General features: G+C 35.5%; 1 protein-coding gene across 3 annotated transcripts in view; it reads right to left on the bottom strand.

The window, feature by feature from the left end:
- CDH9 (cadherin 9) overlaps positions 1 to 21,312 on the bottom strand; it is a 99,324-nt gene that overhangs the window by 6,126 nt on the left and 71,886 nt on the right. For all 3 annotated transcript variants that reach the window (XM_032117449.1, XM_032117458.1, XM_032117467.1), the window contains 6 exons: positions 18,499 to 18,618; positions 16,069 to 16,236; positions 12,181 to 12,368; positions 10,624 to 10,877; positions 9,205 to 9,341; positions 7,755 to 7,876 (listed from right to left, as the gene is read on the bottom strand). In XM_032117449.1, coding sequence (XP_031973340.1) covers positions 7,755 to 7,876; positions 9,205 to 9,341; positions 10,624 to 10,877; positions 12,181 to 12,368; positions 16,069 to 16,236; positions 18,499 to 18,618 — 989 coding nt within the window. The remainder of the gene's footprint in view (positions 1 to 7,754; positions 7,877 to 9,204; positions 9,342 to 10,623; positions 10,878 to 12,180; positions 12,369 to 16,068; positions 16,237 to 18,498; positions 18,619 to 21,312) is intronic.

Below are 21,312 nucleotides of genomic sequence, written 5' to 3'. Positions count from 1 at the left end.
TATCCTGGTGTAATAACTACCAGAAACTGTAGTTGAGTATCTTGGGTCTTTTTGAGATGTAATCAGTGGGTGTTTGTAAGATTTGATTCCCTTCATGTGCAAATCACAGGGAGAAGCACAATTGTACCAGGCACAGAGGAACCTAATTACAACAAAAAAATATTGTTCAGGGTAAGGCTGAAGAAGAAGAAAAATCCCAGCCTTATTATCTGATCTAACTATTGGCAACATAAATTGAGAACCAGCTGTTCGCCTACCAGAAAAAATGGGAGATAAAAAGAACAATGAGAAACCATGATTGCAGGTGGATTGTTCCAAATGATGAACAGGTGAAAGGAAATTAGAAATCTTATCTAATTAAGGATTTTTTTTTTCTTTCAGTTATACAGCTGTAAATAAAAGACAATGTCAATGATAATCACCACAGAAATGAAAGTGATCTGGCTATTTTTAAGTATCTTATTTATATGAAAATGTTAGTACTCTTTGTGTACATTTTGTAATTTCATTTTGGAAATATATTCATCTGTTTTGATGCACTTATGGATACTGAGTTATGATCACTCTTCTCCAGGACTTCAGAGCAAGCTCTCTGATGCCGTAAGGTTTATGACAGCAGAGTTATTTCAAGAAAATTATTTTTATTCCAATATATTTCAAGCATATCAGGCTTAGAGAAGATAAAAACATTCCCATTCTTTTCTTTCTTTCATACTTTCCCACATGAATGAGAACAGTTTAGAAAATACATCATTATTGTCACTATTTTGAGGGCTACCTATGCATGTGCATGTGCACTTCTGTGTGTTTAAAAAAAGTGTCACACTCTCGAGTGGATCTTAATAGGTCAGTTCAAGTTTTTAGGGGTCACTTTTCTTTGAGGGTAATGAAAATTTAAACATAAGCATTGACATGAATTTTTCTCTTTTATATTTAAGACAAGGGGTTTGCAGCAGTTTGACAATATTAAATGAGTAGCAAATGAAGAACTATTCCCAATGGAAACATTTCTTAAAGATCAGGGACCAGTGCTCTTCAGCCATGCTGTTTACCAGTGCTCTGACAACGACTGGTGCTTTGGGACAGATGTTTTTTAATATCGTTATCCATGACCTAGGCAGCGAGATCAAGTGCACCCTCATCAAGTTTGCAGATGACACGAAGATGAGTGGTGTGGTTGACACAACAGAAGGAAGGAATCCTATCCAGAGAGACCCGGGAAATTTTGAGAAGTAGACCTATGAGAATCTCACAAAGTTCAACAAGTCCAAGTGCAAGGTGCTGCATCTGGGTGAGGGCAGCCCCAGACAAGAGCACAGACTGGGAGAAGAACTTATTTGTGAGCAGCCCTGCAGAGAAGAACTTGAGGGTTCTGGTGGAAAGAAAGCTGGACAAGAGCCAACAATGTGCACTCAGAGCCCAGAAGGCCAACTGTATCCTGGTCTGCATCAAAAGAGGAGTGACCAGCAGGTCAAGGGAGGTGATTCTACTGCTCTACTCTTCCCTTGTGAGATCCAGCCTGGGGTCCTCAGCACAACAGACATGTGGGTCTGTTGGAGCAAGTCCAGAGTAGGGAAACAAAGATGATTAGGGGTCTGGAGCAGCTCTCCTATAGACAGGCTGAGAGAGTTGGGGTTGTTCATCATGGAGAAGACTCTAGAAACATTTTATTGTCATCCTCCAGTACTTTAAGAGGGCTTATAAAAGAGAGGAAGATTCACTTCTTACACAGGCAGATGGAGATAGGACAAGGGGGAATGGTTTTTAACTAAAAGAGGAGAGATTTAGATTAGAGGTTAGAAAGGAATTCTTCAGTCAAAGGACAGTGAGGCACTAAAAGAGTGTCCTGAGACATTGTGAATGATTCATCCCTGGAAGTGTTCCAAGCCAGGTTGTATGGAGCCCTGAGCAACCCAACCAGTCTAGTTGGTCACATTCCTGGCCGTGGCCAAGGGGGTTGGCACTACATGATCTTTAGGGTCCTTTTCAATCTAAATCATTGTATGATTCCATGATTCTATTTATTTCTTTCATGAAGAAGACAGAGATTCTGCTAAAGGGTTTGGACCTATTTCCTACCTAAATAATTTTTTTCAAACATGGAAATGGTTCAATTATAATCCTATTTCATGTTTGGTTTTTTTTTGTCCTGGATGCTGTGATTTTAGGGCCATGACTTACATCACAGTCAAAACTATGACTGTAGTTCATGTTTAGGCTATTTTATAGTTATTAATAATCAAGTCTGAAAAAGTGGTTGGGGGTGAGTGGACTACCTAGAAACAGATTCCTTATATGTATCTCATACATCCTTAGGCAAAGGCTGCTCTTCAAGTTGTTTTAAAGACAAAAAGCAAGTAAAAGCTAGGTGGGGGAATTCTGAAATAGGAAGGGTCCCTGTGCACTTCAGAGCATGCTGTTAGTGTTCCTGAGGCTGCATTTTTATACACAGAGAACTGCGCAGCTAGAAGGCTTTGGTCATAGGCTTGACCTTGAGAATGCCTTTAAAAAAATATAGGAACCATTAAAGCAAATGTTAAGCTTTACCAGCACAGAGGTCAGCACCAGCTGGCTGCTTTTAAGATGGGCTTTTCAGTTGGTGCTGGCTTAGAATGTCATGCAAATAAATGGCTGTTGCATCTTTGCTCCAGGGTATACTCTTTAAATAAAAACTACAGCCACATGCTTCCAAAAGTTTCTTGGAGAAAGATGAGCAAGATGAGGTCCATGGGTGGACAGATATGTTATATTTTTCAGGTTAAATATTTCTACTAATAAAACAAAACCTGAGACAAATAGAATGTTTGCAAAGAATTCTGCTGGTAGTTCTTTTCAAAACAGTAACATATCGGTGGATGATATTTTATTTCTAAACCTTTTTTTTTCCAAAAGTCCTTCTTTCAAAATTCATTATAAATGGTGAAAACTAATGTCACTTTCACAGAAATCTAAAGATGGTCAGTGTTGTAGATTGCCTTTCTGAAATTTTAATATAACATGATTATCATATAGCATAAAAATTGTGCTTCCAGTCACAAAGACCACTGGAGACAGATATTGTTAAGGTAGAGATACAGGATACAGTGACAACTGCTGAAGTTTGTTGTTTCTGTATGCAACAGAAGAGAGGAGCAGGCCTTCAATCCACTTGAATCATTTGGGCTTTCATTTTTGTTATATCATGCTCTTAGTTACACCTGGTTATTGTACAACAGAGAAATGTCTCAAAAGTCACTTTTTTCAGCTGCTTCTGAGATTAGACTTAAAAAATATCGCTGAGCACTTGAGAAAGGGAAATGTTGGTGTTTGTTTTTGTCTAATATCTTTTAGAAGTGGTATGGGAGAGAACAGAACAAATTCTGGATCTTGAAGGACTGGCTTTCTTGAAAGTTATTGAACTTGTTTGTCACTGCAAGTGTTTCTCTAGGAATCTGGAAAGATCTCACCACTTTCTCTGCAATAAACTCTGGGGAAAAAAATCCTGTAAGAGAAACTAGTTTTGGCAATCATGAGAACAAAGTGTGCAAACGTTATGGGGAAATTGTGGAAGGACAGCTTTGTTTCTCCTGTCCTTTCTTCCTCTTGCCCCTTTTCCTGTCTGTATGATCTGGTAGGGTCAGTCACTAACTAATCTTGAATGTATTAGTAACAGCACAGTGTAAATACGTGGGATGAAGATTATGTAAAAGATATGATGATATGACCCATAGGAGTGTTTCAAAATCAATCCCGCTGTCAGTGGATGTCCATCTCGTCATTATGTGGCTTGAGTGATCACACTTGTACAGACACAATTCCAAGCTATACACTTGTAAGGTGCTAGCTGCAGAAAACAGCCTCTATCATGCGTGTGCAGGCTTGAATAGATGCCTGCCACTTAACAAAACTTCATGTTCATAAATGCAAAACAGTTTGCCTTCCAGATCTAGGCTGTGTTCCACAAATGTGTTGGCAGTTTTAAGCAGGACTGAATGCTTATCAGAAGTTGGAAAACTCTCACTTCAATTCTTACTTAAAAAGACAGACAGTTAGCATGGGTTTCTCACTAAAATAAGCCAAAAGGTGTCTACCTGGTGAAGCAGCTACAATGTATATAAAGTCATGACTGATAATTAGTAATGCACACTTGAGAAAAAGTGATCCCTCTCTGCTCTATTTTAAAAAGCAAGGGAGGGTATGGAGAGTAATGAAAAGAAAAATCAGCCAGGTCTCTGAAGGAGGACACAAACTTTCTACATTCTAATGTCTGAAAGCCCATGAATGGGCAGGATTGAATATAGCATCAGAGGGGAAAGAAAGTGACCCAGGTTGTTTTCTTGATCAGTGTTGAAATTAGCTAAATTATTGCCAACAATAAATTATGCAATACAGTATGGAGCTAAATTTTTACCAACAATTTTTTCAGTTAAATCAGTCTCCTTCTCAGGTATAACTTCCTGGTTTCCATGGAGAGTAGTCATCCTCTAATCCAGCTAAAAAGTCCCAATTAATTCCCGTGACAAGGGCATGAGAGAACTTGTACCAAAGCCTTCCCCACAACAGTCACTGGGGCTTCAGGATTAGGCATTTCTAAATTGCACAAGAGGAAGGCTGCTCCCTTCTTTTCTTTAGCCTGTGTACTAGCCAGTGGAATGAGATTCTCATGGTGACAAATGTGTTTCAGCCTAATGAACATAGATTTTTATTAACCTTTAGTGATAAGGTTTCTCCCTAGTCATACCATTGTTGTTTGGAGACAAAAGAGGATGAGAGACTGTAAGATTTTCTTTCCTCTGACTCTCCTAAAGCTGTCTGAAAAATACAATGAGTGAAGCCTCTAATATCTGTTGATGCTGAGAATGAGTAATGTTGCTTGGTGGCAGAGAACAATATTTGATCATTCTGACTGCTTCCTGATGCACCTGAGACTTAGAGAGCAGTGTGACTAATAACTGGTCTTGGCTAAAAAAAAAATAAATGAACTAAATATATTTATCTTCTCAGTCTGACTCCTGCTATGGTACCAAATGTAGAAGCAGTGCTGTGATATGTCAAGAAGCAGAAACGATTCTAATAAAAAAACTGCTTTAGGTGATCTCTAAAATAGGTTGGAGTAGTACTAAATGAACACAGGATTCTATCTATCTTATATTATACAGGGACTGCTAGACATGAGCAATACAGGCTCTCTGGAACTTAACATCCTTGGCTGAAACATTCAAATTTGTATTTCTATATTCATTGCTGTTTTTAAGCACCAAAATAAAAGTACTGTCGTGTATTGAAGGTAGTCTGTTTTCTGAAATACTAAGTCAACTATGTGTAAATGTCCAGATATGAACTCAGGTGCCTCTCTTGAGGACCCCAGCTGTTAACAAATAGAAAAAAAAAGAATGGATCTCTCATTTTTCTGTAGCTCCTCTTGGTGCACACTGTCTTTTAAGTATTTTTGTGGGTTTTTTCCAATGAGGGAAAATAATTGCTCAAGTTACATTGGTAAGCTAGATGTATGGGAGGTCTGAACAACAACGTGCCTATCTAATGGATCTCTGTCATATCTGTTGCTAGGTAAGCACAGAATTTACCAGAAAGGTAAATGAAATGTCATACATTAATGGATATTTCATCAAGTTTGCTAGACTAGATGGAAATTGGGTTAAGGAAACTGATAGCCAGTATGCCTGGGTTGAACTTGTTCAAATATGTGGCAAAACCTGTGTTTGCTGGTTGACCAAATTCCACAAGATTAATTTCAATTAGATCTTCATTCGTAAGTTTTGGAACCTTTCTTTGTGTTATGTAATTAAAATACATGACTGACTTTTCTAGTAGTTGTTACACTGAGGTTTTAAGATTTATTTAACTCAATTTTGTCTTAGACAATGAGACATTGTTACACTGACAGAATTTAGGTTCTATGGCAGCTGCTTGAACTTAATGGCTAGAATTATCTGAATGTGTACAACCTGGAAAAAGCAGCTTATAAGTCATAAACTAAAACCTATATGGGTTTAAGAGCCAAAAGCTTAGAGAATTTTTGCACCTTCTGTAAGGCTTGAACTGTATTGTTAAATGACAATTTATGTCACCGGTTAAGACAGGATGATGTGATCATGAACCTAAGTTATTGTGAAAAGCACTCTTTGATCATTTTTCTGGTATGATAATTCCTTCCACTGTTCTAATTTAATTCATCACTGCCTTTGATATGTATATTCATCTATTTATATCATTTACGTGAAAAATAATAAAACTTCCTTAAAAAATAATGAAAAAAATTGGCAAATACCTCTTCAAAGGCAAGTGGCTTTTAATCAAAGTATCCTCTGCCATTCTAACCTGTTTTGCCTGAATTACGATATTATGTGTAATGAATGAAAAATAAATAGGAACAAATGCAGTCTCCCAACAACATATTGTATCCTCTTTTTCTCCTTTTTTTTTTTTTTTCTATTTCTCTCTGTTAAACAATTCATAAAAGATGACTTGAATTGCAGCTGAAATATTACATGGTTTTGCCTTGCATAGAGTTCTGCAGTACCCAAAATGCTAAACTCATCTCAGATACCATCCATGCTATTTTCAGTGAAGCCTCTGTGACTTAAATAAAACACTGGGCAGAAAATTAGGTAAAATATGAGTATGGTTCCTGATGTGTATCCACATCAGCCATCTTTGTAAAATCTTTGAATAATGCATGGTCACTGTCCTCTAAAGAAAAACAAAATATTATACATTCTGATTCTTTCCACATACTTTCCATGAAGTCAGCCAGCTTTGGCTGGATGACAACAGCCTAAAGCTAGTGAGATATGAGAATAGACCTAAGTTGATCTTAGGGCTTCATCCTGGCTTGTCTCTCCTAGAGTAGGAACCCACTCATGCTTGTGCTAGTGAAAATAATGATCTCAAGGTTTTTCTTCCAGTCAAAAGTGAATCAGTCTGGAGAAGAGACTCACACGTGGTGTCAGGTGCATTTCGGAGAGATAATCTTGAAGTACCCTAGCTGCTACTAAATCCAGTTCATTTGTAAATACTTTCAGAATTTAAAAATCTTTCTTCTCAGGATTTAAAACTGAATGACTGGCATTAGCATAAATAGATGATGTTATAATCTCAGCAACATCAAGGCATTTCTATAATATGCTGTCTCTGAGTTCTCTTGGTTTATCTACTTACTCAAATCCAAATTATAACTTTGTCTTCAATTTTTTTTCCTTTTAGATTTTTACAGAATTGCTGAGGTAGTTTAGGAAGGGATATACATGATCTTTAACCAGACTCAACTCAATACCAAACTGAGTTTTAATCTACAATGGAAATAGTTGCATTGCCCTTTATTTTTAAAAAAGTTTGGTTTTCACGTCTTCTTTACCGAGACATAATAAAGATTTTCCTGCTTTGTGTACTTGAAGGTATGGCTATATTAACCAAGCCAATGATAAAAATCCAGAAAGAAATGGAATTACTGAACAGCGTATAGGATTTTGTACCATTATGTACAACTATTTCTGAAAAATATTTTCTGATATTAGAAATGGAAAACCACCCTAAAGTATCATTTTTTATTATATCTTATGTTATTATGCTGGGATATTATCCTTCATCTTTTATCTCCTCCTTTTTTGAATCAACTTGTATTTTCCATAGAAGATAGGAAATGAAGAGGCTGGGTTAGTCTGCTGCTATTCAAACTAAACTATGTTGAAGTCTTCATGATGGCAATGCAGAATAATTTCCTTATAAGTTCTTTGGTAATATAAGTATTGGTTTACCTGTCCTGCTTTTGCATTTTCACAAACAAATGTTTCATAGTAGTTGGCAAACTCTGGCGCATGATCATTTATGTCTAAAATCCGAATGAAGACAGGTATCTGGCTACTTTGTTTAGGATTATCTGAAAAAATAAAATTATTTATATTACAATACAAAGAGATATGTATAGAAAAATAATCCAATATATTTTTTCCAATAGATATTATAGATGTTCCATTTTCTTGATTATACTAAAACAATTATATTTCATTTTCTGCTGACATACATTGCATATACATAAAAGTCCTATTTATATTTGGAACAAGTTTTTCTATTATTATATATACATACGTATATATATATAAATAATATAAAGTGTGCTTAAATTGATTTGCATTAAAAACAGGTCACTGAGTTCTTATGGAGTTGTATTCTATATATCAGTACAGCAAATGATTCATTGCAAAAGTTGTTTCATGAGGTTGAGCTGTTAAGAATACTCACCTTTTCCTCCAGCACAAACATAAACCCACAAAAAACCTTTCTCCCCTAACTGTAAAAAACCAAACAGTAAAATGACATATAAGGATATGATCATCCATCACTCTTCACAAACCTCCATACTCAAGGTATTGCCAGAGAGGATTCTCGCACTATACCTATTGGAAATGTAGAACATGTTTGACCAAAGAATGAAAAGCATTTAAAAGGAAAAGAAAAAATATGTAATTTTTTCTGAAAATGGGGATATGATTCATCTCTCCATATGACCCAACTCCCAGACTCTTAAGCACATTGACTCCGGGGGAATCTATATGGAGAATAATGGAAGGGAGAAAAGTTTTTCAAATCCATGTCTGTTTTCACCTTTGATGACTGTTGCCTCAGAAAAAGGCTAGGCAAGAGACATCCATATCTAAAAGTATCTAACATAATAGTAAAGAATCCAGGTGAAAGATTAGGCCCAGGTTTTACTTCAGACATAGAAGGCAAAGTATTTCCTCTAGTCTTGGCTTCAAACAAAGCCATTTTCTGAGATAAGGTAAATCAGTTGAGGTAAAGTGTAATTTGTTCCTGTTTACAGAGATTGTTTTGACAATGGATTTGTATGTCATGGACTTTTTTTTTTTTTCCCCCAAGGATTTTCCCAAAGACTTAGCTTGGGATAGAGCCAGTGCATCACACCTGCACCAAATTATTTGATGTGAATTCTCAGGGAACCTTGTCTAATATATACTGTGAATGGTTTTGTTGAGCCCGAGAATTCCAAAGTATCTTTTAAAAAATGGGCAAAACATATCTTAAAATAATAAATTGGACTTTTAGATGTGTGTCTAAAGATGTCTTGTCTATTGATAATATCTGGATAAGGGCAAAACTAATAAAACAAGATAAGCCATGGATACTGTAGAATTTAATTCTTTTCTCAGTTCAAATATTCTTCTGAAATAAATTTTATCTTCAACTTACTGATTTCAGTTGCTATGACAGTGATGTTGTGCCAGGGAGTTTCTTCTCGGTCAAGTGGCTTTGAGAGGAATAAAGATCCATTTCCTGAATAGATGTTGAATATTCTGTCAAGGTCAGTGTGTCGATCTACAGAATATCTGTCAAGATACGGTACAATTGAGCATCACTATCTCCTGGTGCAGTCTCCAGTTTAGCTTACAGCCACCTCTAAATGTTTTCTAATTTTAACTGTGCTTAGTCAAGAATGTTTTCTTTACAACTAACCTAAGCTTTCCCATAGTTGCCTGCATGCTACAAATACTTAGAAACAATTTTAAGGCTAGTGAGCAGGATGAAGAATAAATTATTATGTGGGCAGATTTTAGACTGATAACTGAAACTATATTTTAGCTCATAAAGTGGATTCTAGAAGAACAACTAAAAGTGAATATTTTTAGATAAGATTTTTTTGCAGATTAATTGTTTCTTAGAGAACTTTGTCACCAAAGGACACATACTAAAGACATAAGGAATATCAAGTTATAAAAAAAATATTTTTGAGATGTCACAAGGACCACCGAACTCAACAGAAAAATCTTTCAATTAGTTGTTCTTTTGGATGAAATGTCTTCAAATCTTGTTTTATGATACTTGCTTTTGCTTTGTTCTTACCCAGTAAGGAAAAACTTGTTTTACAGATGTTTTTTTAATTAGCCTAGTAGTTGGCAGTCATCATCAGGTTAAATTGAGATTTTATACATATTTTACTTAAAAATATTTTATTCTCTTCCTTCTTTCACACCTTCTACCTCAAAGCATACTGCTGCAGGACATAGAAGGCTTGTTCAGAAATGCAGAGATCAGTTTTCATAATCACTTGCAGGGTAAATACACAAATTTAAGTGCTGTGTTTGCCACTGCAGATAGTAATAGCAGATTGGTAACAATTACAGCAATTTCACAGTGCTGAACTCTTACCTCTAATTGTTATGACTCTAGCAATCATTTCTTATTCAATCTACTGTGATCATTAAATAGTTAAGCTATGGAATACAGATGTTATGTACAGAGGTCTGACAGTTATCAAGCATCAGGGAGAATAGAAATACACCATTTTGAGTGTTTTACATGGTATAAAAGCATAATTTTCTGAACAGTTTGGTGAAACTACTAGAACATGCTGGCAGTTAAATGCTGACATCTCCTTTCTTTTCAACTGGTGTCTATAGACTGTTCTTCAAAAGCATTGTCTGCACTGTTCATTGTGTTAATTGTATTAGCCTTCACAAGTTCATGTAGATATTTCCTTGTTCAACACTTTTTAACAGCGTCCATGTGCTTAATTGCCCAAACAGCCTCTTAATACCTTGCACTCTCATCACTCTCTGTGCGTGAGACTTGACCCATATCTAAAGAATTTTATACTGTGTAATGGCTTACTTTATTGCATTCTTTGCTACATCTGGATCTTGGGCTAAAACCTGCCCAATAATGCTTCCTTCCTTGGCATCTTCATCTACCTCTATTAAATACCAGGGTCTGCTGAACACTGGAGGTTCATCAATGTCTTCAACAGAAATTTTGACCAAAGCCGTATCTTTGAATGGCCCCAGCTGAAGAAAACGAGGATCAGGATGAGTGTTGGTTGCTTCTACTCTTAGGGTATATAGCACCTTGTTTTCAAAATCCAGATGCTGAGGAGTAAATAATAATAATAAAGAAAATTATATCACTTTACAAAAAAATGTAAGTTTTACAGCATTGAACAAAAGTTTTTTTAGGAACGAAAGCTCTAAATTTTAATCAATCTTGGGGAAGATGGAGTGTATTAAGTCTTATTCTAGTCATTAAAAAAATAAGGATTATTATAGGATAGCAAGGCAACTATGATCCCTCTGCCTATTAATTGTTCAGGTTTCATTTTTTTTCTGAAAAAAACAGGAGGCTTTGACCTATGTAAAAATAGAAAGAAAGAAACAGGGAAGTTTTACTCAGTCCACAACAAGGAGTTGTGTAAAGTCTAATTTGTCTCATCTAACTGGCAGTAAAAAGAGCAATTATTCCAGTTCTTAAATGCTATCTGTCATATTTACCTTTTCTTTACTCTTCCCCCATTAGTATCTACCCTTGCCTGTTTGGTACTAGGAGCAACCCAGACTTGACCCTGATCTTAATGTTCTGCAGTGAAAAGAAAATCTATGAAGTCTGATTTTCAATCTATGTGACATTGACATCATGCTTATCCATATATACATATGTATATAGATGTTCATACATACATATACATAAAAAAGTATACATCTTTCCGAATATGTTTATAGATCTATATTTTATTTATATGCAGGTATCAATTAATGTTACTGATATATTTAATAACACTAGAATCAAAAAGTGTTCAGAGTTTAACAGGATGAATTCTGAAAAGCAACCAATAAATCTATCAGAGATGGTATTTTAAAATACATTTCTGTGAATATCTTTGCACTTTGAACTTTCATTGACATCATATGTAACAACTGAAGTATCACCAAGACTGGACTTAAACCAAGACAGATTTTAGGTACTGGAGATAACTGGCTGTTGGACAGATCAGAGAGGGAGAGTTTAGCCTTGGATGTGTAAATTCATGAAACTCCAGGTAAGCCTCCCACCCTTCCAAGTCTTACCACAACAATCAGCTGATAAACCCCACTGTGAACTGAGCCTCTCCAGGTTTTCACAGCCCTAATTTGAAAGTACTGTGTGTGAGGCTCTATATATTGGACAGACAGCAGCCACTGAAATATTGCTTTATGTGAAGTGACATGCCAGTAAATTTCCCTTGAGACTTGAAAATAACAGACACCTGCTGAAGAAAGAGAAGAACGAAACTAATACAACAGCTCCTTGGTAGCCTGACCCCTTGTGAGATCTACCCTCCCTTCCCCTGGAAAAAGAAAAATAACTGTAACACCTGAAGAGCTAAGTACATATAAAAGAGAGGGAGAAAAAATAAACCTTTTTGACAGTTATAATCCCTTCCTGTGTGTCCTTGTCAGTGATGATATCAAACATGTCTGATCCATCCCCATTGGAGATGCTATACTCAATCTCTGCATTTTCTCCCACATCGGGGTCATTGGCTTTAATTCTGCCAAGTGGAGTCCCAGGTGGTGCAGATTCAGGAGAGCTGAACTGGTAGGAGCCTGGAAGAGCAAAATCAAACATTTATTGTTTTCAGAAACTTTTTTTTCTGAATAAAAACCATCTTCAATTTCACCAAGATTTTTTACGTTACTTGAAGTTCCCAACACTTTAAGAAAAATGCTGCTAGCCATCACCCTAAACTTTAAAACAGGATTCAGAGTTGATTGACAAACTGTCACAAAAAGTTCAAATTATTCTTCAAAGCCATTGAAAACTGTGCTTTTTTTCTTTTTTCTTTTTTTTTTCAGTTTTAAGGGACAAAGGAGCTATACAGTAAGGTACCAGTTCTTACCCTGATTATTAACACTGTATATTTTTTTTCTCTAGAAACGTTCCTAGACATATTTAGAAATAGGAGACAATTTTGTTTTGTTTTCTCAAGGTACAATAGTTGTAGAAATCAGTGAGGATTTGGAAAAAACACTAAAATAGAATAGCCTTTAATTATTTTGAAATATATTCAAGTAAGTGTTCTGTTTGAAAATAATTCATTAATCTCTTTTTGATAATACATACTAAAGAGTCATGGTAGAGAGCATTTGGATACATGTTCGTGTTAATTGCTATTGCTATTTTTATAATCAGTCTTCTAGAAAGAAATCTGGTGACACAGACATTTTCCTCTTTCTTGTATGCATGAAAAGTGAATTCATATGTATTTTCTGACAACATATGTAAAAAAAACCCCAATTGTAAAGACATGCTGTAGCAGAAAAGGTATTAATCAGAGGCATTTTTTAACCAGTAAGAAGCAGACACTGAAGAAGTTTCATCATTAGCAAGACAAAAAAAATTCTAAATCTGTATTTTCTGTTATTTGTTACCAAAAAAATGTAAAAAAAAAATCTGATGGGTTAAGATTTTGTACATAACATGCCGGAATCTGATGTTTCTTCTGATCTGTTTTTTCATGTAAATTCATATTACTTAATTGAGTGAAGTAGTAGCATTGGAGAAATACCTTAAGACAAAATTAGCACCTAATAAAATGTACAACCCTTGTCCAAAGAATCCAATAAGAGCACATATAAAGTTTATTGACTTGTAGTGAAGTACAGTCAACTCTCTTTCTTTCAACAACCCTATTCCCTATATTTACGTGTCCTTTGCCTTTTAAGACACTAAGAGGGTCCTGAATATTCCATTTAAAACAAGGAATATTTCAGACTGCTGAGTGCAGAATGAGTTTCTGTCCCCAGTTGTAAAGACTAAGCACAAAAGAGAGTCACTGAAAATACCCTATATTTATACAGATGTGTAGCAAAATGGAAGCTAATGCCTGATGCTAAATTGTGATTGCTGTTACAAATTCAAAGTTATAAGTGAAAACTCAGCAGTGGCCTGTTTGACTGCAATCCACACAGGCTAAAATGCATATTTTTCCCTTAAACCAGTCTGCAAATGGGATGAAGGTAGGATTCCTGGCAGCTAAAACATGAGTTTGAAGCCTTGAACCCTTGACAAATTCAATCATTTGGCAGCTGAGCCAGAAATACCAAAGGAACAGATTCAATCATGGTACTTATTACTCCTTCCAGATGAATACCTCCCTTTAGTGCTTTTCGTTTGAAAGCATTCCTATTTTTGTGGTGCTGTGTGAATGCTACACATTTTCGGCATGTGAAATGGCTATTTGGTTTCGAGTACAGTAGAATTCAAAATGTGTAAGGTTTTCATTATGGTACCATTTAAATTCCATTTAGGCCTATATGTCTCCTAATTTTCCACAACTCCTTTCAGGAAACAAAACAAAACAGAAAATGCTTCTTCTTAACACAGTCTGAGTAACCAGTACTTCACAGTGCTATTTTGCTTTCTCCTGTCCCTCTAAAAAATTAATTTTTGTCTCTTAAATACCTTGATATTAACTGGTGTTGTTTGCAACTGCCATTGACTCTCTATTTTTGACAACATTTTCACTTACTGTTGCCTCACATAAGAGAAAATGGAAGACAAATGTTTTTGTAAAAAGCTAACTTCCACAACAGATAATTTTTTGAAGATGTGCCCCTCTTCATAACTACCTAAAAAGAAGTCAGATCTGCCAGATATTCCTCTATCTTTGATTTCCTAGAAAGTGTTAAAAACCACCCTGCTGACAAGAAAGAAAATGAGTGGGAAGGGTTACCACTGAATTTGAAATTGCGGCATTGGAAAATCCCACAGCAGGCCTTCTGTAGGCCATGCAATGTGTTTCAGTGATGTTCAGAGTGGAACACTACAGAGAATATTGTATGAGGCATCAAATTGTGTAAATTTTTCTAAAAAGTACCCATCCCAAAGCTTTTTGAAATAATCAGAAAAACTTTCGTAGACATGAGGTTTCAGTTAATTTTGAAAGAAGAACATCATAAGGAACACAGGCTAAGGAGACTGGAAGCCTTAAATTATTTTGCAGTTCTCTATGTTCTTCTTTCTTTATTTTATCTTATTTTATTTTATTCAGTAGTGAGGGTTAAAATGCAATGTGCTACATTATAATTTAGGTTCAAGTATTCCTATTTGCCAAAATATTATAGGCTACATCATGCTATACATGTTTAAAAAGTGTCTCCTCATGAAGTCGAAGTTTGGTTAAAAATTGCTGTTTGAGTTTGCCCTATGAAGGTGATTCTCATCAAGTGAACTCTGAATGTGAATTCAAATTATCATTTCTTTATGAGGGTTGCAGTACTTCCCCTCCCCTCTTTTCTTTTAAAGTAATGTGTTATCATGGATAGAGATTAAAAGATTAATTTATAATTCCAAGGATCCATTCTTCCATACTGTCAGAATTTACCAAATTTTTTTTTTTTTTTTAATCCACAAGAGGTTGAAGAGTGTGCTGTTCTGGGTGTACTTATTGCCATGGTACTGAATTGCTTTTCAAATCTGGGAGAGCATTTTCTAAATCAGCTCTTTGTTCAGTCCTTAGTGGATCTGTAAAGAGAGCCAGGTCCCTCATCAGTGTGAACAAGCAATTCAAATTTTATTATGTGGACATTTTTCTGGTTGGCACAGAACCGAGGCTGTAAATTTCTCCTGTCTGCAGCCTATCAAACAGTTATCAGACACTGACTGTAATAACGTGAGACTGGATTTAAACACTGGCCAAAGATAAAAAGATCTGGAGTGTGCTACTCTGAAGCTTTCTGTATTGTGAGCTTTCTGCTATTTGCCATTTTTTTCTTCTACAGAGGAATTTTTAAAAACCCAACATTATTGTGTCAGACTGGCCTAGATTATCAAAACTATTCAAGAACTGAACACAGATTACAAGTACCTAAAGTAAATGCTTAGACTGCCAGCAGAACATTCCACCTGATCAGCTCTGCCTGTGCAAGGCAGAATATTAGAAAACCTGTGACATATTTGCTTGCCTAAATATGTGGAGCTAAAATTGTTTCCAAGAACAGAATTTTATATTTTGTAGTTAAATTCCTCTTAAGTCCCTGCAGTTGGCCTAAATTATTGTTACAGTTTATATTTCTATAAGCAGAGTAAGAATGAGAAACAAATTTATCATTCCAACAAATAATTTGATATTAAAAGATGTAGGCAGACATTCCTGTTGGCCCTAATAGTGCTGCAACATAAACAGACACAGCAGTCAGTAAGTGCTACAAAAAGAGTGATAAAAAAGAATCTTCCAGATGGCCAAAGCAAACCAGCTGATTGTTGAGAGTTCTTTGGAAAACCAAACTATTAGATGCTCCATACTCTGGGGGAAGCGAGGTGGATTGTCATTGACATCAGTCAGTGTGATGTTCACGGTGGTGGTCCCTGATAGTCCTCCCATCTGGCCACCCATGTCTTTAGCCTGGATGACCACTTGGTACTGCTCCCTGTTTTCTCGGCTCATGTCCGGTAAAGCAGTCTTGATTATGCCTTGAAGGAGTGAAAAAAAAAAAAGAGCAGTGAAGGAGAAGCACCATCGACTTTAATCTCAGAGCTCTTAAATGGATTCGTGTCAGATATACTGCGCAGATGATAATCCATAGCAATCACAACAAGGTATACTGCAATAAGCCTTGCAATCTATGGCTGCTTTAACATGATTTTAAGAAAAAAGAGAAAAAATATGTAACAGATGCATCATTCATTGTTTTTGTCGTGCTAAATCGATTTGATTATTCTTTTAATGACAAAAATATTAATATGTTCATTGAATTAATGACATTTTTCAGTTTCTATCCCCAGTTATTATTTTAATATATTGTGTAACCTCCAACTCTGGTGACATTTTGATATTATACCACAAGGCTGAACTCTAAAAAGCTCAGGATTCATTATTCTGGGCTGTAATAGATCATTGATTGTAGTGCTCAGTGATGGACACTGTAAGTCAGCTGGGGCTATAGCTAAAAAAGAATTGGACAAGACTCGAAAATTAATTTTAAAAAGTCTTTTTTGGGGTGTCCAATTTCAAAAATTTCATAACTGTAATTTACATGTCTCAAACATTTTTACAGTACACAAAAAGAATACGGGTCTCAGGTGAGAAAACCAAAAGTGGTGCTGTACACCACTTTTCATTAAAGTGGGTATGCACAGGTTTTCTTTTAGAAAACCAAGTAGAGATTTTTATTTTTATTTTTATTTTTATTTATTTTTATTTTTATTTTTTTATTTTTATTTAGAAGGGTGGTGGCTTTTTAAAGCTGGAGTGATGAGAGCTTTCTCTTGTGAAGTGGGAAAATTTAAACATAGTGTTCTTTTCTGCTTGGAGGATTCACACCCCTACCCTTTCTTTCTCAAAAGAAGGCTCTCATTTTAGGCTCGATTTGATATTATGCAGAAGAAAAAAGGCAACCCTGGAAAATTTCTTCTAGCAAGTGACTGAAAGAGAAAAAAACTTTGCAGCTGAGGGGTTATGACATTTATGTCTGATCCAGGATTATCAGGTTCTGATTACCATACCTAGGTTTGTTAATACATGTAATATGAAACAGCAAATTGGATTAAAATGAAAAATAATCTCTGAACCAAAGATGAGAGTCCAGGCCTTTCCCAAACAGTCTGCCTGCCTAAACACCTGCTTCCATCTGTTATTGTCCGTGGGGTACCGGTCCTGTTTTCCTGTTCATGCCTGGTAAAGATGTTTGAGTAGGGGACTCAAGAAATAGAAAAAAAGAGAGGGATTGAAAAAAAGGAGAAAAAACCAAACACTTTTATTCAAGGCAAAATCCTTATGCTTCCTTTTAAAACTGTAGCCTTGTGATTCATTATCTTTTGCATACTATGGCTTTGCTGTATTTAGAAAAAGCCAAATCGTTTAAAAACAAAGATAGCCATCATCTGAGCACTTTCAATGGATTAGGAACTTCAGTGATTCTGGGCAGAGTTGCACTTAAATTCTCAATTCACAAACCAGAATAGTTTTGGTAACATGCAGGAAAACCTAGAGCAATGCCTGCTGACTCTTGAGTGCCTTAGGAACAGGTATCTGGAAGGGGGGAGTTTGTGGTTGCATCTTTCTTTTCTGAACCCTAATTTTGAATTATAAATATCTAAAATTCACACTTTTTTTTTTAGTTTGTATTTGTCTCTTATCCAACTTACTGCATAACAGTGAAAAAGTCTTCATGCTTTACAGCTTGAAAACATTAATGATTCTTGCTTCAGTTCTCATAACTCTGGAAATCAGAATGCAGGTTCAAAAAGCAACTTAAGTTAAAAATTTTCAGTGGTCAGGAATCTATTCCAAACTTTTAGAAATTTTTAACTGCCTGTGAGATTTTTTTTTTTTTTTTTTTTTGCCTTATAGTATGAAAATGTCCAGTTCCTAGTTACATTTCTTAAAGGTAAACAGATGAAATTTCCAGAAACTAGTGTAAAATAGGCTTGTGACTAATTTTGATGATTCTTTGGACCCTTTACAGTATTTTACACCTTTTTTAAACTGTTGACCTTTACATTTAACAATCATCTTCTGGAAATCATACCAAGTAAAGCAATTCTTCCGCAATAATATTATTTTAACAGAAAAGGCATACTTTTATTTTGGTTCCAGTTTTCATTCAATGAAAGGGTATCAGCTTTGTGTCAAGTCATATGTCTGTTCCAGAACTGAAATGGAAGTGAAAAGTAACTTGATCCCTGCATCCTGTCTCTGTTACTGCAGACAGTGAGACTGAATGAATTGCTAACCTGTTTCTGGATCCACTGAGAAATATGGCTGTCCCTGGAGGATGCTGTACACCACTTTGGCACTGTTCCCGTAGTTCGCATCATCTGCGTCTGTGGCTGTCACCTGAATAACAGATGTACCTAAATGGGTACCAAGCAAAGAATCAGCAGATTTTAGGAAGGTATCTACTTCTTGCAAACATACAGTTGTTGCAGTATTGAATTCAGTAAGAAATCAAACATCATCCAGTGGACAAATCCAGAGTTATCCTACTCAGGACAAACTAAAATAAAATCACATCTTCCTCATAACTAGACTTAAAATCATTAACACTTAAGATTCATGCTTCAGTTTAACATGAGTAAACACACAGGGACTGACACATCTTTGAAACCCAACACAGCATTAGGGTTTTTGGTGATCAAATAGATTTGAAGATTGTTCTCTAGTAATAATATGACCTCAGCTGAAACTGTTCACTTAAAGGTTTGGTTTAATCAATAAATAAATCTAAAGCAAATTTTCCCATACTCATTTTCTGCTTAGATGGCAAACTCCAAATACCTGAATTCTGAATAAATAAAAAATTTTGTCTCATCATGAACTGATTTTTGAGATTCTCTTAAAAATAGATTGGTTTCACAATAAGAAATTATGTTTGTGGGGTTTTGTTTGTTTATTTATTTGCTTTTTCTCTCTCAGTCAAAGTTATCCACTTATTTGGCAAATAAAAGACATTAAATGTTACTGTCATTTTTTCAGCATTCATTTATTTTGCTTGACAATAGTTTACCCTTGTCCTGTGATCATAAAGAAGGCAATATAGTTTATATGGGATTATGAGCACTGTGAGCCAATACATTTGATGTAGTTTATGGGTCAGAAGCAAATAAAAAGAAAGGCTTTTTACAGAAAGCTTCTGTCAAGCCTTTCTTAGAAAAGCACAAAGCTGTCCTTCACAAGCTTTTATATCTTAGCACTTCTCAAGATTTCAGAATGCATTTTGCTAACACAAATATCTCGATAAATGTAGGCAGTCCAGTAGCTAGAGGTGTAAAGGTGCTCAACTCCTTGCCAGGGCAAGAAGGCTGACTGAGAAGAAGCTCTTTACCCTACTTCTGGCTTTTTTGTTTGGGTTGGTTTTTTTTTTTGTATCTCACTTTCTTTGAAAGAAAAAAGTCTAGTGAGCACTGTCCACTTAATTAATGCTATTCCCTATTACTCTTCTTCTACAACTTCAGTCTCTCTAGATTGAAGTTCACCCAGATAGCTTGCAGTCAAATGTCTGTCTTGTCTATAAGTTTAGAAGATCCTCATTTACCTGTTATTAATGTCATTGAAGTGAATAATTTCTGCTGTCGCTTTTCAGCATATTCCAGGGATTGGAAAAAGTAGAAATCCAGAGTAATCAAAACAGATTTGTGAGAGCACATTATTATTGGGTACAGTTAGATGCAACTATTTTTTCATAGAACGTAATACAGCTCTACAAATAATAGTTTTACCTACACAACAATTCCCAGTATTTCAGGTTATCTGCAGAGCATGTCAAGAGAGGAGGAATACTTCTCTCTCTGCAATAGACCACCAGAAAAACGTTGTAAAAATGCTTTGTCACAAATCATCAAACTCTGAAGAGAATTTTTGCCATCAGCTCTCCAGATTACTTTTTGCCTGATTAAACAGTTGGAGGTCTTCTGTGTGCCGAGCTGAGCTGTTAAGATTATCCCAAAGAAGTGAATATTTAAGGACATCATTATCACTAACAGTGTCCAGCAGAACTGCTCATCTGCACAAAAAGTGAAGACAATTATTTGAGAATGTTAAAATTCCATTAGTCCTGCTTTCAGAGAAGCAAGTAAGTTAAATCCCCTGCCTCCTTAAGATGAATAGGGAAAGAAAAGTCAATATCCCCTGCTAGCCTATAAAAAACATAATCAGTAGAATCATATGCTTATATTGTATGACATTGTAGCATATAGAAGTTAAAAATCAAGAGGAATTTAGATGTCCATCCCCAAAAAACCAAAGCAACCTAAATACCTTAATTAGGAAAGGTTATTGCTGTGGCCTCCAGATCTCTGTCATGGGACTGACACAGAAGCTGGAGTATGGTTATAATAACCAAATGCACAATAATGTTCTTTCTTTCTTTCCCTAGTTCACTGTTTTGATGAAAAGAAAAAATGCTGAATTTGTTTTGAACTTTTTTATTTTTCTTTTTTTTAAGACAATTATTAGAGAGCTTAGGGCAGTCTTTGGGAGACTTCTGTGTTTGTCTCATTGGAATGTCTATCTTTGTTTCCTGAGGCTCAAGTGTCATATAATTATGGCTGTTGAGGAGAGTAGAGAAGATGTAACCCTACAGAAACTTTTCATGTGGTGAAAACATAGTATTACAAAGCTCCTTCTTCTGTTAAACTAATAGTACAGCTGGGAAAAGTTATTAACAAGAGTATATCCTCAAAAAATTCAATGTCAGCAGGCAGTTAACTCTCTTCTCTGCCAACAGTCTGCTGTGTCATAAAGAAGGATGCTCACAAATGATAGACAGTACTTGTGCAACTTTCTTTCACAAGGTAAGAAACTTCTCTTAGCTTTTTGGGTCAGAAACGACAGTGAAATAAAGGCAGTGAAATAAAGGAACTCAAAGTTAATTATGTAATATTTGGTAAAGAGGCAAAATCAGTCTGGAACTTTTTAATCAAAGAAAAGTATGCTTTATATTTACCCCACTTGAATGGTACCCACAGTACGATCTATTTATTTATTTGTTTATTTATGGTCTAGATTACCTCACAAGCAGCCTCTTACCACATTTGTCAGCAGAAATC

This window comes from Corvus moneduloides, chromosome 1 (assembly GCF_009650955.1).
Source record: "Corvus moneduloides isolate bCorMon1 chromosome 1, bCorMon1.pri, whole genome shotgun sequence".
Classification (NCBI taxonomy): Eukaryota; Metazoa; Chordata; class Aves; order Passeriformes; family Corvidae; genus Corvus; species Corvus moneduloides.
Note: the sequence above shows the minus strand (reverse complement) of the source record. Positions and strands in the feature narration are given on the sequence as shown.